The sequence below is a fragment of the Puntigrus tetrazona genome, chromosome 18, assembly GCF_018831695.1.
Source record: "Puntigrus tetrazona isolate hp1 chromosome 18, ASM1883169v1, whole genome shotgun sequence".
Classification (NCBI taxonomy): domain Eukaryota; kingdom Metazoa; phylum Chordata; class Actinopteri; order Cypriniformes; family Cyprinidae; genus Puntigrus; species Puntigrus tetrazona.
This window is the reverse complement of record NC_056716.1, coordinates 24,211,188-24,226,249: the sequence shown is the minus strand read 5'-3', so window position 1 is coordinate 24,226,249 and position 15,062 is coordinate 24,211,188. Positions and strand designations below refer to the sequence as shown.

General features: G+C 45.0%; 1 protein-coding gene across 1 annotated transcript in view; it reads left to right on the top strand.

The window, feature by feature from the left end:
- The window catches only part of btbd11b (BTB (POZ) domain containing 11b), a 59,018-nt gene extending 48,226 nt beyond the window's left edge, over nt 1–10,792 (top strand). Inside the window, 9 exon segments of the mRNA XM_043264095.1 lie at nt 28–248; nt 1,439–1,617; nt 2,557–2,662; nt 3,333–3,435; nt 3,597–3,678; nt 3,825–3,893; nt 10,167–10,208; nt 10,211–10,282; nt 10,380–10,792. Coding sequence (XP_043120030.1) covers nt 28–248; nt 1,439–1,617; nt 2,557–2,662; nt 3,333–3,435; nt 3,597–3,678; nt 3,825–3,893; nt 10,167–10,208; nt 10,211–10,282; nt 10,380–10,589 — 1,084 coding nt within the window. The 3' untranslated portion in view covers nt 10,590–10,792.
- The last annotated feature ends 4,270 nt before the right edge of the window (nt 10,793–15,062 follow it).

The window sequence follows — 15,062 nt, the reverse complement described above, 5'->3', positions numbered from 1 at the left end:
CGTATCATCCTCACCCTCGTGCTGCAGGAACGTGTTCTGCAAGCTTCTGTCGCAGTCGGAAAAGGGGAAGGCAGATGTTCTGTCTCTACAGGAGATCTTGGCTGAGGGATCAGAGATGGAAGAGAGGAACTCCCTGAAGATGGAAGCAACACGCACGGGGAAGGCCAAACTCAAAGCTCTGAGAGAGGCGATGTATCACAGCTCTGAACACGGCTATGTCGACATCACATTGGACATCAGAAGTCTAGGTCAGTACTGATCAGTCTTGGGCACGTTACTTTAAAAAAGTAATTAGTTATAGTTACTAGTTACTAGTTAGTAACTGAGTTACATTATTAAAGTAACTAATTACCAGGGAAAGTAACTATTCTGTTATTTAAAAAAAAAAAAACTAAACTAATATTTTAAATAACTTGGATGTCTCCAACATTAAATATATTAAATAAATGAAATGGACACTATATAGAATACATTATTTTTATAAAACATTCTACATGAACCTACATTGTCATGTTTCTGTGGGACAATGGGATAGACACCTATGAAATTCTGTATTATTCTAAATATTAGCTTGGCAATAAAATCTTCATATCAGTTTTTTTTAGCAATTTAATATTATTTTGTTTATAATTTAGCATTATAAGTTGACAGAACTTTAGTAATTGTAATAACCATAACTGCATATTTGCCATTTTGACTGAGCTTAGGACTGGTGGTACTTAAGATATTGTTTGCCATTAAGTGATCTACTAATAACAATATAAAATGCACTAGGATCAATGAGCTGCTGGGTTCATGAATATTAATTATGTTGTCTGCGTTCGCTCAATTTGATTTGCTGAAATAAGAGCAGGAACGAGATTGTTGTTTGCGCATCAGTTCCGCCCACTACCAGAGAAACCGACAGTGATAAAGAATTCCAAAGGAACTCCGTTATGTTGACAGGGAAAAGCAATAAATAAAGAATATAATTTACATGTAGCTTGTCAATTCAAAAATGTTATTGTTGTAATGGGGGAAACAGTAATTCATTTAATTACTCAAAAAAATAGTGCCGTTTATTTATGACACTGTTATTCCCAGCACTTTAGATACTGTATCTACGATCATAAAGCAATCATATCACAGTAAATTTGCATAACATTACGTTGCTTGCTGTATAGCTTAATAAGTAATGAATGGCTTGTTGAATAGAGGTATGCTGTGAAAATAATTTATATGACTTACAATAAAAATTTCATGGAATTGCTATATATATATAGATTTTTGAAGGATCATGTGACACTGACAACTGGAGTAATGCCTGCTGAAAACATTTGAAGCCCAAAACTTTTGAATGGTAGTGTATACCATTGTGAAAATCTGAAAAGCAACTAACATCATTTATAAGACAACATTCCTTCTTGTTAAAAAGTAAAACTATTTCTGTGTATATTAGGGGTGCCCTGGACGCTGCACACCTGGCAGGAGTCCCTCCGAACCTGTTTCCTGCAGCACCGGCGGCCGCTGATCCAGGGTCTGCTGAAAGAGTTCAGCTCTATTGAAGAGGAGGAGTACACAGAGGAACTCATAACACACGGCCTCCCACTCATGTTCCAGATCCTGCGCGCCAGCAAGGTGAACAAAAACACGCGTGCCAACACAGGGTGCAAATTTCCATAATTGACATCACATGTTTTCTCTGGGATCAAACCTCTGATTTAGCCAGAGATACACCAAGTAACTTCCTAGGGATACTTCTCTTAGAATCCGGTACCCTTTGAAAACATACTGCTTCTGTAGAACAGGAAGTGAAGGAAGAAACTTGCATAATTTGAATTGGGCATTCTGTTGACGTCCTCCCACAGCATTATGCAATAGTGAGCTTTGCTTTGAAACCTAGGGTGCTAGAAAGAATCCTTAGACACTGACCATTACATCTGCTTCGCGCATCCAAACCTACTCCCTCTATAGCAGATCAGACAGTACAGGAAGTAAAGATAAACGTGGATTTCCTTCTGTTGGGGTTACAGTAGGTGTATGTGTGAGCGTGTTTGTCGAGGCTGATCTATGGTGGAGTCAAGGAACCTTACTCTGAGCTCTGCGGGGATGACTGACAGTTTCCGCTCCCTGCTCAACCTTCACAAGTAATGTGTGTCTGCTTGTTAGTACAAAGAGAGAGAGACTAAGAGAAAGAATGGCAGAGAGAGTGGGAGAGAGAGGAAATAGCGGCGCTATGCTGACAGCAGGTGATTTGTACAGGCAGAGGCAGGCCGGGGCGAGAGAAATGTCAAGTTGATGAGGAACCTCTAACAATCTTTCAGAGAAGGAGCGAACTGACAGGGATTTAAGAGTTTTACTCCTGTCTCGTTCGTAACAAAGTACTGATCCCAAAAAACACAATGCATTGATACTTTTCAAGAATAGATGGTGCGGTTTTGCTATGCAAGCTCACACATATACATAACATTCACACAACTCAGGCGCTGTAACTCCTTCAAGGCAAGTCAAAATGTGAAAAATTGTTTTGTATTGGGGCTGGATGAGAGGGTCTTACCTGTTTCTCATGGTTTGCAGAATGAAGTGATTAGTCAGCAGCTGGCAATGATATTTACCCAGTGCTACGGACCGTATCCGATCCCCAAACTTACAGAGATCAAGAGGAAACAGACGTCAAGACTGGGTATGTAGCACCAGAATATCAAGTTGCGCCGTGCTGTCTGTAAAAATACAAACAACTGCAAGCTTTTCATGACCAGCAGAAAGTGGCATTTTGAATTGAACTGAAATGAGCACCGTTTTTGTTAATGAAATGTCAAGTGAAAATGTCATTTGTGGGTGGTTCTGCTATTAAAAATATTTTAAATGCAGGTTGAAGAGATGGTTCAATCAAAAATGGGAATTCTGTAATTGTTTGGTCACCCTCGTGTCGTTCCGAGCTGTATGAACACTAAATTCTGAATAGTGCACTGCAGTTGAATAGTTTTTTTTTTTTTTTGAGTGATAGTACTTTTAAAATTAAAAACCTTTTTTAAAAAAACAGTTTGTGAATTGTAATCGTCTGAAACGCCTTTGCGTCTTTCATGTATATCGCAAATAGATTTAGGTTGGCTGTAAAGAATTTCATTGAGCAAAGTCATGCATTTCAGTCTTTTTCTCAGTATTACATTATATACATTTCAGTTTTTCTTACATATATAGTGTTCAGTTTGAAAAAATATGAGAGTAAAGTAAATATGACAGAATTTTTATTTTAGCATGAACCTTTGGAGTTCTGTTGGCAGTGACTGTGGCATGCTGCTGATTTCCACAGTTGCAACTAATGAAATGCATCTGTTATATGTTTATGTCAGATCCTCATTTTCTAAACAACAAGGAGATGTCAGATGTGACCTTCCTGGTGGAAGGAAAGCCATTCTACGCTCACAAAGTTTTGCTCTTCACCGCCTCCAACAGGTTAGTTGATGCACTGCATCGACCAGAAAAGAAACACTGTATAGTGCAGTTCCAGTGTGTCTTTTGATTGCAATACCTTATTAATAGCAGGATTATTTTAATTTATTGTTGCTCTTTAAGCAATATTGTTATTGTTTTAACTTTTCCTTCTTGTGCCCAAGGTTTAAACTACTTCTGGCAAACAGACCAGCTGCTGAAAACACCTGTATTGAAATCAGCCATGTCAAATACAATGTATTCCAGGTACTAATGCTCTGAAAAGATGCGAGCGTGTCTTGCTATTTTTATGCTGCTTTTATTTAGAGGGAAAGGAGAGCTCATCATTTTTATATTGTGGTCTATTGAGTGTCTGACTGATGCATGAAACATTATATTTGCTTTCCTTATAGCTGGTGATGCAGTATCTGTACTGTGGTGGAACGGATGCACTTCACATCAGAAACACTGAGGTCATGGATGTATGTATTAATAAGGTTATGCAAATGTATTTTTATTTTTAAAGGGATTTTACAATGTAAAGCAGTCCAACTGATTCTTATTGCAGCAGCAATATCAACACGTTAATTTAGCAATTGAAGTTATTATTATTTCTTCCACACATGATAATTAACCTCACTATGACATTATTTGTATTACACCAGTGAAAGTATTTTTTGTATGTTTTATACATTTAGTAGTTTCTGTAAATTGCTGTTTAAACATTTGTTCAAAGATTTGTTTCATTCGAAACGTTTATGCTCACCAAAGCTGCATTTATTTGAAAAGAAATACAGAAAAAAATTTTGCAATTATTACCATTTAAAATAACTGTTTTCTATTTTAGTATATTCTAAAATGCAATTTATCCTTGTGTTGGTAAAGCTGAATTTTCAGCAGACATTACTCACTCAATCCTTCAGAAATCATTCTAACATGCTGATTTGATGTTATGTTATGTCACTTGGCAGCCATCTTTGAAATGCCTCTCTGGCATTTAAGTGTAGCTCCTATCTTTTTGTATTGGGTAACATCAAATTCTGCCAAACCGTTCACTAAGCTTACAATTAAATTTCATATTTGAAATCACTAATAAAATCTGAAAACTGGGCAATAATTATTTGTTTTCCTCAAATAAATCAGCCAGTGTGCAATTCGCAGTCCTAGGCGCACATAACAGAATGCTGTTTCTATAACAGATGCGGTCATGTGCTTACGTCACAGATCAGTGATTGGCTATTTTATTTAGAAGGCAGGCTTCTTCGATTGATCAGCCATTTTAAACGTTGCATTTTTCCCCCATTTAAACTATATGAGTGACACGCCTTGGTTATTCTATAGTCTTCTAGCAGTTGAGTTGCTTAATGTTAAACCATAATTCTTTTCAGGATTCTTAAGTTCAAAAGAACAAAATTTTTTGAATATGAATATAAATATTGTTGCATGACCTAACTTACATTACTGTCACTTTTAATACATATATATATATATATTGTGGCGAGGCAGAGGAAGCACAAGAGAAACAGGTGCAGTGAAACCCCCGGAGGGTGTATTTATTAGATAATACACAGAAGGTGCGCGGTGAGTTCGAGGCGTGCGGGGAATGCAGCGGTGCGTCCGGGGGAAGTGTAGCGGTGAGTCCGGTGAGTGCAGCGGAGCGTTGTCTTCAGTGCTTTCCAGTGCTCGGAGTGGTGAGGAGTCCACGGTGAGGCAATCGGGAATTAGCTCAGGTAGGCTCGTCACACGGTGAGGCTTCTGGGAGATAAAGAGAAAGACAACAAGTTAGTGTGCAACCCGAGTCTCGTGGCTCACTGAAGCCGTCGCCTGGCCGGGCTTATCTGGCCCGCGGCTGATGAGCTCCAGGTGTGGCGAATCCTTCGTTGAGTGGCTGGTGAAGGTGTTCCTGGTTTGTTCCCAGGGCAACGCTGATCCGCCTCGACGCCACACACTCCCCAAGCGCTGTCCTGGTCCTGGTGGATAAAGCAGAACGTAGTAACGGGAAATTTGGGGTGGGTGGGGAGTGACCCCTGACAGACCTGCAAAAGCCGACCACATCCGTGATAGGCCGTCGGCGTTGGCGCTGGCTGTCCCAGCGCGTGTTGCACGCCAAAGTGGAAGTCCTGGAGCGCGAGGAACCAGCGGTCACCCTGGCGCTCGTGTCCTTAGCCCTGGCCATCCACTGTAGGGGTGCGTGGTCGGTAAGTAGGGTGAACCGCCGCCCAGGAGGTAGTACCGCAGTTCCAGGACTGCCCACTTGACGGCTAGGGCCTCCTTCTACCGCGCGTAGTTCTTCTCGGCGGGGGGGTCAGCTTCCTACTGATATATAGGACCGGATGCTCCTCACCCTCCTGGATCTGGGACAGTACGGCTCCCAGACCCACATCAGAAGCATCCGCCTGTAGCAGGAAGGGGCAGCCGAAGTCCGGGGCTCTCAGGACAGGGTCCGAGGTGAGTGCGGCCTTAATCCTCCGGAACGCCTCCTCTGCGTCAGGGTTCCACAGAACCTGCTTCAGGCTGCCCCTTCCTGGTCAGGTCTGTCAGAGGGGCGGCTATGGAGGAGAAGTCGGGATGAAACAACGGTAATACCCTGCCAACCCCAAGAAGGCGCTGCACCTGGGTTTTGTTGGTGGGCCTCGGGTCTCCTGGACCGCGGGCGATTTTGCTCTCCTGTGGCCGGATCAGTCCTCTCCCAACTCGGTAACCCAGGTACTTCGCCTCAAGAGCGCCAGGTGACATTTCTTGGGGTTGGCGGTGAGTCCAGCCCGTCGAAGATCGCGAAGCACCCTCCGCAGGCGCTCCAGATGGTCCTCCCAGGTCTCCGAGTGGATCACAAGGTCGCCAAGATAGGCTGCGCGCACTGTTGGTGGGGTCGTAGTAAGACGCCCATTAGTCGCTGGAAGGTGGCTGGTGCCCCGTGTAGACCGGCGGGAAGGGACCGGTATTGCCAGTGGCCGCCGGGGTGGAGAAAGCCGCTTTTGGCTTGGCTTCCTCTGACAGCGGACCTGCCAGTATCCTTTGGTGAGATCGAGGGTGGAGATATACCGGGCCCTTCCAAGACGCTCCAGCAGTTCGCCTACACGGGCATGGGATATCCGCCAAACTCGGAGACCTGGTTGAGTCGCCGGTAGTCATTGCAGAAGCGGAGGGTGCCGCCAGGTTTTGGAACCAGGACGATGGGGCTGACCACGGGCTCGCCGATGGTTCAATCACCCCCAACTTCAGCATCTGATTTACCTCCTCCTCAATAGCTCGCCGACGAGCCTCAGGGATCCGGTAGGGCCGCTGCCGGACGATGACGCCGGAGGGGTCCGGATCTCGTGCTGGAGGAGGTTAGTCTGCCCGGCGTGGGCGAGAACACATCCGAGAACTGACCGACCAGATGTTGGAGTTCCGCCTTCTGTGCGGGAGCGAGCAGGGCATTGGTGTCGACGATCGGGCCCTCCTGAACGGTGAGTGCGGATAGGTGTTCCCTAGTCCCCACCCACTTCTTCAACAAGTTAATGTGGTATATTTGTTCGCACGCCGACGGTCTGGTTGGCGGACTCGGTAGGTAACCGGCCGATCTTTTCCAGGACGGTATATGGGCTCTGCCAGGTGGCCAGGAATTTGCATGCATTGGTGGGGACCAGTACCATGACCCGTCGCCGACCTGGAATTCCCGGGTTGTGCAGGGCGGTTATAGTGCCGCTTGTTGTTGCTGCTGGGCCTGCGCCATGTGCTCCCGCGACGAGGGGCATCACCCGCTCAATCCGGTCCCGCATGGCTTGAACATGTTCCACGACCGACCTCTGGGCATCCGGCTGCTGCTGCTGCTCCCAGGCCTCTTTGCCACGCCCAGCAGGCCTCGCGGCTGTCGACCTAACAGCAACTCGAATGGGGTAAAGCCGGTGGAGGCCTGGGGCACCTCACGCGCACTCAAGAGGACGTGGGGGGAGCATCTGGTCCCAGTCGCGCTTTGTCCTCGGAGACAACCCTTCTCAACATTTGCTTCAGTGTCTGGTTGAACCGCCCCACAAGTCCGTCCGCCTGGGGTGGTACACTGAGGCGCGCAGCTGCTGGATCCGTAGCAACCGGCAGAGGTCGCCATCACCCGGGACATGAACGGGTGCCTTGGTCGGTCAGTATCTCCCCGGTATCCCCACTCTGGTGGACAGGGTGAAGAGCTCCTGGGCGACGCCTTTGGCGGTGGCTTTGCGGAGTGGGATGGCTTCGGGTACCGGGTGGCGTAGTCCACGATCACCAGGATGTGTTCGTGGCCGCGGGCAGACCTCGCAGCGGGCCCACCAGATCCATCCCGATGCGCTCGAAGGGCACCTCGATTATGGGCAGCGGATAAGTGGACTAGGGGAGGTGGCCGGGCGAGGTCTTCTGGCACTCTGGGCAGGCCTGGCAGAAAAGTTTCACGTCTCCGTCGAGCCCCGGCCAGTGGAAACGGTCCCGGATCCTCTTGATAGTGTTGGCGGCCCCGAGGTGTCCGGCCAGCGGGTGGGCGTGGGCGAGCTCCAAAATGGTGTCCACTTTCCTCGGGCACCACCAGGAGCCGCTCCTCCTCCGCCGGGCGACACAATAGAGCAGGCCGTTTCTCCACAATAAAGTGGGGAAGAGGATGGGGCCGGGCCGCGCTTCTCTCTCCATCCATGAAATGTACCTGGTTCCAGCAATTCTTGAGCCGGTCATCCTCCCGCTGAGCCGGCCGAACGAGCCCCCTCCGACTACCTGTTGGAACACATCAAAGAAAACATTAGTTGTAGGAGGAGGGGACTCACCATCTCTTCCGCTGTCCGATGCTAGGAGAACGGCAGGGCGGCGGTTTCCTCTCCTTCTCGCCTCTTCCGGCGAGGGTTTCGGGGCTGACAGGCTGTGTCGCGGTGTGTAGCGCCTCCTCGAAGCCCGGCCAGTCCCGCCAAGGATGATTGGTACTGGCAGATCCCGTACGAGACCCACCTCCAGGGGCCAGCTTCCTCCGGCCGTCGCCACGGTGATGAGGCGGGTGGAAACTTTCCTGGTGTCCCCGTGGACGCAGGTCAGTGGCAGCTGTTTCCGTGGTTCCGCGCGGGGTAGGAGGCGGACTGAACCAGGCTAATGGTACTGCCAGAGTCAAGGAGGGCGCTGAACTTCTGTCCATTCAGGCCGATGGGGATTTTCGGTGCGGGCGTGGGAAGCTCCCGGTGGAGGCTGCAGCCTGCCAGCCACGCTCTAGGGGGGTTTGAGGCCTCTTCGGTTGGCATTGGCTCATCTCTCGCGGTCGGGACCGCCGCCTCTCCATCGGTCGCCGGTGCCCCGGCGCGCGCCGCTTCCTGGGACACCCTCCGGGAAAAGATGGCGCCCGCCCCGGCCTCGACGCTGGGCGGCTTCCGCCAGCTCGACCGCCTCCACCAACTCCGCAACGTTCTTGGGGTTTCTCATACCGACCGCCTGGCGATAATTTCGGGGAAGAGCCCGCAGGAGCCGGTCTATCACCACTCTTTCCACAATGATGGCGGGGTTGGTGTCCCGCCCAGGAGCCAGTGTTGCGCCAGCCGAGTAAGTTCGGCGGCCTGGGTCCTTGCCGGCTGGCGAGACTGGAAGACCCACTCTTGAAGGCTTGGGCTGCGCAGACCGGTGACAGACCGACCCTGCCCAAGATTTCCTTCTTCAGGTTATCATATCCCTTCGCCAGGTCGGCCGGCATGCTGAAGTAGGCGCGCTGGGGCTCTCCTGACAGCAGCGGGGCCAGCGCGCGTGCCCAATCCCGCCGGTCCCATCCTCAGTGGTTGCGACGCCTCGAACATCTCAAGATAGATTTCGGGTCGCCGCTGGCGGACATCTTGGGTATCAGCTGTGTGGCTTGCATCCGGGGATCAGGCACGGCGGGGCGTGGTCGAGTGGCGGCACGGAGGGCAGCGAGCTCCTGCTCGGTCTCATTCTGGCGGGTGGCCAAATGCTCGACGATCTGTTGCTGGCGAATAGAAACCTCTGAGAGGCGTTGAGGAACTCCTCCATCTTCGCCGGGAAGCGAGCGCTTTCCTGGGGAAAACAAAGAGAGAAGTTGATGTTGTGGGGACCTTTAATAAAGGCGGCGACAGCGTTCTTCCTTTTTCTCTTTGTTTTCTCTGTTCTCTTGCGCTTTAAAACTGCGCGCATTCTCCACCACTTGTGGCGAGGCAGAGGAAGCACAAGAGAAACAGGTGCAGTGAAATCCCCGGAGGGTGTATTTATTAGATAATACACAGAAGGTGCGCGGTGAGTTCGAGGCGTGCGGGAATGCAGCGGTGCGTCCGGGGAAGTGTAGCGGTGAGTCCGGTGAGTGCAGCGGAGCGTTGTCTTCAGTGCTTTCCAGTGCTCGGAGTGGTGAGGAGTCCACGGTGAGGCAATCGGGAATTAGCTCAGGTAGGCTCGTCACGGTGAGGCTTCTGGGAGATAAAGAGAAAGACAACAAGTTAGTGTGCAACCCGGAGTCTCGTGGCTCACTGAAGCCGCCGCCTGGCCGGGCTTATCTGGCCCGCGGCTGATGAGCTCCAGGTGTGGCGAATCCTTCGTTGAGTGGCTGGTGAAGGTGTTCCTGGTTTGTTCCCAGGGCAACGCTGATCCGTCCTCGGGACGCTCGTCACAATATATATATATATATATATACACAGTATACAGTATATGTATTTAATTTTGTATGCTTTTTCGACATTTATTATTGATTACATAAATGTTGCATACAGTATTGGGCTTTGTTAAGTTTTATTTCTTTTGGTCTCAACGTCTCTCTCTGCTCCACTCTCTTCCAGCTCCTCTCTGCATCTAAGTTTTTCCAGCTGGAGGCTTTACAGAGAGACACTGTGAGATCATCTGCGCCAAGAACATCAACACCGAAACTTGTGTGGAGATCTATAACCATGCTAAAGTAACATACAATTGAACATGCTCTCAGATTTCATTTTCCATGCATATCAAACATTCTTTACATTCTCTGTATGTTCTTTGCTCTCCTTCTCTCTTAGTTCTTGGAGGCACCTGAGCTGTCCACCTACATCGAGGGCTACTTTCTGAAGAACATGGCAGTTCTCATAGAGCTTGAGCCATTTAAACAGTTGCTCTATAACACCCCAGTGGAGAACTGCTGCCCGATGTGTTGCATGACCTGGAGAAGACGCTGCCACGCGCGCATTCGCTCCATTCATCTGTCCTCCTCGAAAGGATCCATCGTCTAAAACTGCCTCCAGACTTCATCAAAGCATGCTGAGATCCTAACACGTGCACTTCCTCCAGGACTTTAGCGGTGCGGTGTAAATGTGTTCATTCAGTGGCAGTAGCAATGCACTCGTAGTTCTCCATCTAGGACTGTGGTGATCTCTTCTCAACAGACTCGATCTGTGCTTTAGATAACAGCCATAAAGGAAACAATGCCATTTTCAATTTCTGTCTCCAACCAGAATAACACCTGTGACAGATAATGGTTTTCTTAGATGCAGTACCTCTACTAACCTAAGAATATTGCAATTCCAGTAACTCATTTTGAAGAAGTATGAGAATGTGATGTGACCCAAAAAACAACAACGTTGAGATCGATCTACAGCAAGCAGGTCATGCTTTTTTTGGTGCTTCGTGGCTTAGAAGTACAAGGAGTTAGTCCTCTGGAATAGAAAAAACTCAATCATTGTCAGCACTGATTATAGATGTTACTAAATATGCTTCCTAGATTTGTATTTTCGAGCATTGAGATGATGCTTCTTAACAGTTGTACAGATATTGCTCTTGTTATCAGTAACCATATGTTTAAAATGTGGGCAGAGAATGTGGCTGCCAGTGTAAATACTGATGGAAATCTCTCATATGGAGTAGTTTGATCTCCAGCTGTAAGTAGATGTATATAAGATGTCACCATCTTAAGACTTCCATCAAGAACTCACAATAATGTATTATAGAAGTGTTCTTGAAGTCTTGTTGACTGTTGTAATGTAGATGAGCATGTAAGTATTTTCATGCTTGGGTTTTGTTGCTGTCGTCACGTCTTGCATTGACTTTACACTCTTCTGTGTGTGTGTGTGTGCGGGGGTCTGTTTTGTCTGGGAAAATGAACTATTATCAGCATGGACTTGCAGAATTGTAGCTGTGAATCCCCGGACTGAAACGACTGATTCAGAATGTGCCTGCAATATGTTCTGATGTGCTGTGTCTCTAATGACATTTGTGTCACTCGATGACTAAATCAGTGTTCTTTATAAAGATTACTACAAAATACTCACGCTTCTCGACTGGGATTTCATCATTTTTGTTTGTTTGTATTGCAAAAGCCAGCTTTTGCCAACTCAGTTTATACAGTATTTTTTTTGTTTCATTTGTTGTTTATTGCACAAAATAGGCTAAATAGAAAAACTGACAGATTTTATTGCTTGTTGAATTTAAATGCAGTGGTTTGATGCCCTAAGCCAATAAATAAAATGTTACCATGAAATAAAAAATAAATGTCAAGTAGTAAAGCATTTAGTCGTACATTTTTAAAGTAAACCCTATTTATTGTTACTGTAATTTCTTAAATTTGTGATTTCTTAAAGATGAGGTAAAATGTTCTATTACCATTTGTAATGTAATAAGCCTGTTTATTTTGTTATTATAATTTGTGAGATTATTAAGATTCGATAATTTAATGTATTAAATTAATAAATATAAAATGTAAAAATATTTTCTCTTACAACATATAAAAATTATTAAGTCTATTATAATTTTGTTAATTAATAATTTAGTTAAATCATACAAACTGTCAAAAATATTAAGCATTTTCTCATATAGCTTTTGAAATGTAATAAATGTATATATTTAATTATTCTAAGTTAAATTAAGATACAAATAAAACATCCAACTTATTAAACATTTTGTTCTTTACGTTGTCAAATTTCATATTATTTTATTGTTTTTTTTACCTATGACTATATGCTTGCATTTTATTACTTTATATTTTTCCCTCTGCTGTCCACAATCAGACCGGTGACCCACAAACACGACTTACCAGCTGAGAACCATTGGGCTTAATAATTATAATGCTGCTTACTGAATTTTGACGCTGTTTGTTAGCTGATTCAGCAGCTCAGAGATTTCTTTTGCTTTCTGAGAAATCTTTTTTGTAACTTTAGAGTGCAACTTAGCCCTCAAGTTGTTTGTACTGTGTTAAAGAAGACTTAATCTCAGCAAACCAGACAATGTTTACAGGCACAACAGATGCGAAAGAGGGAGAGGGGCAGGGGAGGAGGGAAGCATGAAGGGTTGCTCTGAAAAAGCCAAAGATATATGAGTCAGAAAAGTGAAAAGAAAGGAAAAGAACAAGAGAAGCATTGTCCTTTTATCTGGGAAGTAGTTGCCTATTGGTGAAGCATCTGGGTTAATGACACAAAGTTTGCCGGCTACTGCATAGGAAGGGGTGACCTGTGAATTTGAGATTTTAATTCATCCAAAACAGCAGATTTTAAAACATGTTGATGAATTGATGGTGTGACTGATATGAAGATTAATAAAGCAGTGCATCGAACTTGCCTGTCAATGACTTTGATTCGTTTTCGATATGGTTCTTGGAAATCAATCGTGACTCTGACACTTGATCAGCTGACTGGCCGCGAACTGTGCCAATCTATTCAGTCTGATTTTGTTTACTGGAAAGAACAGATTCAAAATGGAGATTGAGTGTGTAATTTATGACTTATCATGTGATATTACGGCAGGACATATACCCTATGATATTAGGCAACAGACGACTGCAATCAGGGTGAAAATACGTACAGTGTTTATACATACGTTGGCTTCTTTCAGCATCCAGTACCAGGTTTATTTTTTAAATGAATAATCAGTTATTGACCTTTATGTCTTTAAATGCATTTCCTAAAATCACACAATGAATGTAGCCTATGTTTTAGGATAGCCAGAAATATTACAGCTGTTTGACACCCTCCCATATTAAAGGGCCACTGGGCATTTGTGGTGTATGGGTTTTCCTATCAGGACCCTATAAAGAGATTTTCCTCATGATTTTGGGTGAAAAAGAGAAACGTTAAGGTTTCTCCTTGCTACAGCTCACAAACCATAGACTTTCTCTCTTTGCCTCATAAACCCCTAAAATGACTATTGAAAGCTGAGTTACAGTGAATCAATAATGCATCTGCTGGGATTTCAGTGGCTTGGCATGCCTCGAGTGTGTGTGTACGTGTCCACATGAGCGTGTGATCTTTGTGTGGAGCATATTCAGGGGGCAGTGAAGTGTGGTGGCCAGCCAGTGGAAGGGGCACTGTTTAAAAGGTAGCCATGGATACTGCCTTTCAAGGACACTTTTGAACAGTAGCATTGATGTGGACGATTACCGCCGTGACCACTTTTACATATACGCTCTCGCTCGCCTCTAATTTATCTCTTTTGTATCTATAGGCCAAAATATGGTAATCCACAAAGTCGCATTTGTGATTCTGATATGAAATAGATTGGATTTAGTCCCTTCAAAAAAGTATGATAAAATCCTCAAATCTTCCGAAATGTGCTAGGATTAAAGAGCCTGTTTATGAACACACTGGTTGCTAATTTCAGAAGCACTGTGGGACGTCCCAAATCTCTGAGTTTGTTTTTTTCACTTCAGTAAAACGGAGGCCTAGGTGGGAGGAGTCAGTGAAGTGCAAGACTGCACAGCTTTGAACTTGTTATGCAACCAGAACTGTGTGTATCTTGTTTGTTGAGTTTAAACCTTTTTCGATGTTTTTGAAATAACAAGTATGCTAAATACAGTAATAGTGTGAGATACTATGATTTAAAATAACAGTTTGCTGTTTTAATGCATTGAAAAATCTAATTTATTCTTCTGGTGGCAAAGTTGAATTTTCAGTACTCCAGTCTTCAGTAAAACAAGATTTTCAGAAGTCATACATTTTTCAAAAGCCATGGATCAAAATTATAGATTTTTGTTTTATGCCATCGTCAGATTACTGGGATATTAAGTAAAGATCATGTTCCATGAAGGTATACTTTAAATTTCCTACAGTATATATATTAAAACCTAATTTTGATTAGTAATGTACAATGCTAAGAACTTCAGAATTTGGGCTTAATATTGTCCTGTCCTAACAAACCATATACCAATGGAAAGCTTATTTATTAAGCTTTCGGGTTATGTATAAATCTACCCTAAAGACAGAAGCTGCTGAAAATCCAGCTTTTCTGCAAACACAGAAATAAATTACATTTTATAATATATTTAAACTGAAAACTGTTATTTCAGATTGTAATAACATTTTATAATATTGCTAATTTCTGAAAATAAATGCAGCCTTGCTGAACATAAAAGACTTATTTTTCTAAAAACACAAACAAACTTTGGTTTGGAATGTAATCACATGCATGAAGAAAAGAAACATTTGTGGGTGCCTGATTATGTGTAGATGGGAAAACTCATTCTGGCTTGCGTGCATTCTTTCTGTGTGTATGGCAGCGAGGGGGTGTTGATTTATGTGTGAGTTCTCTCATTGAGTTAAACAGAGCAGTAAGAGGCTCTGGTCTCAGCAGCCCCTGATCTGAGCCCCATCTCTCCGCTCCATTTGCATTCACCGGCTAAAACTGGCTGGCAGGGCAACACTCTCAACTTTCTGTTCCAGGCTTTGAAGCATTCCAAAAGTTTTTTTATTGACTTGGAGTGGAGGGGACAGAGAGAGAGA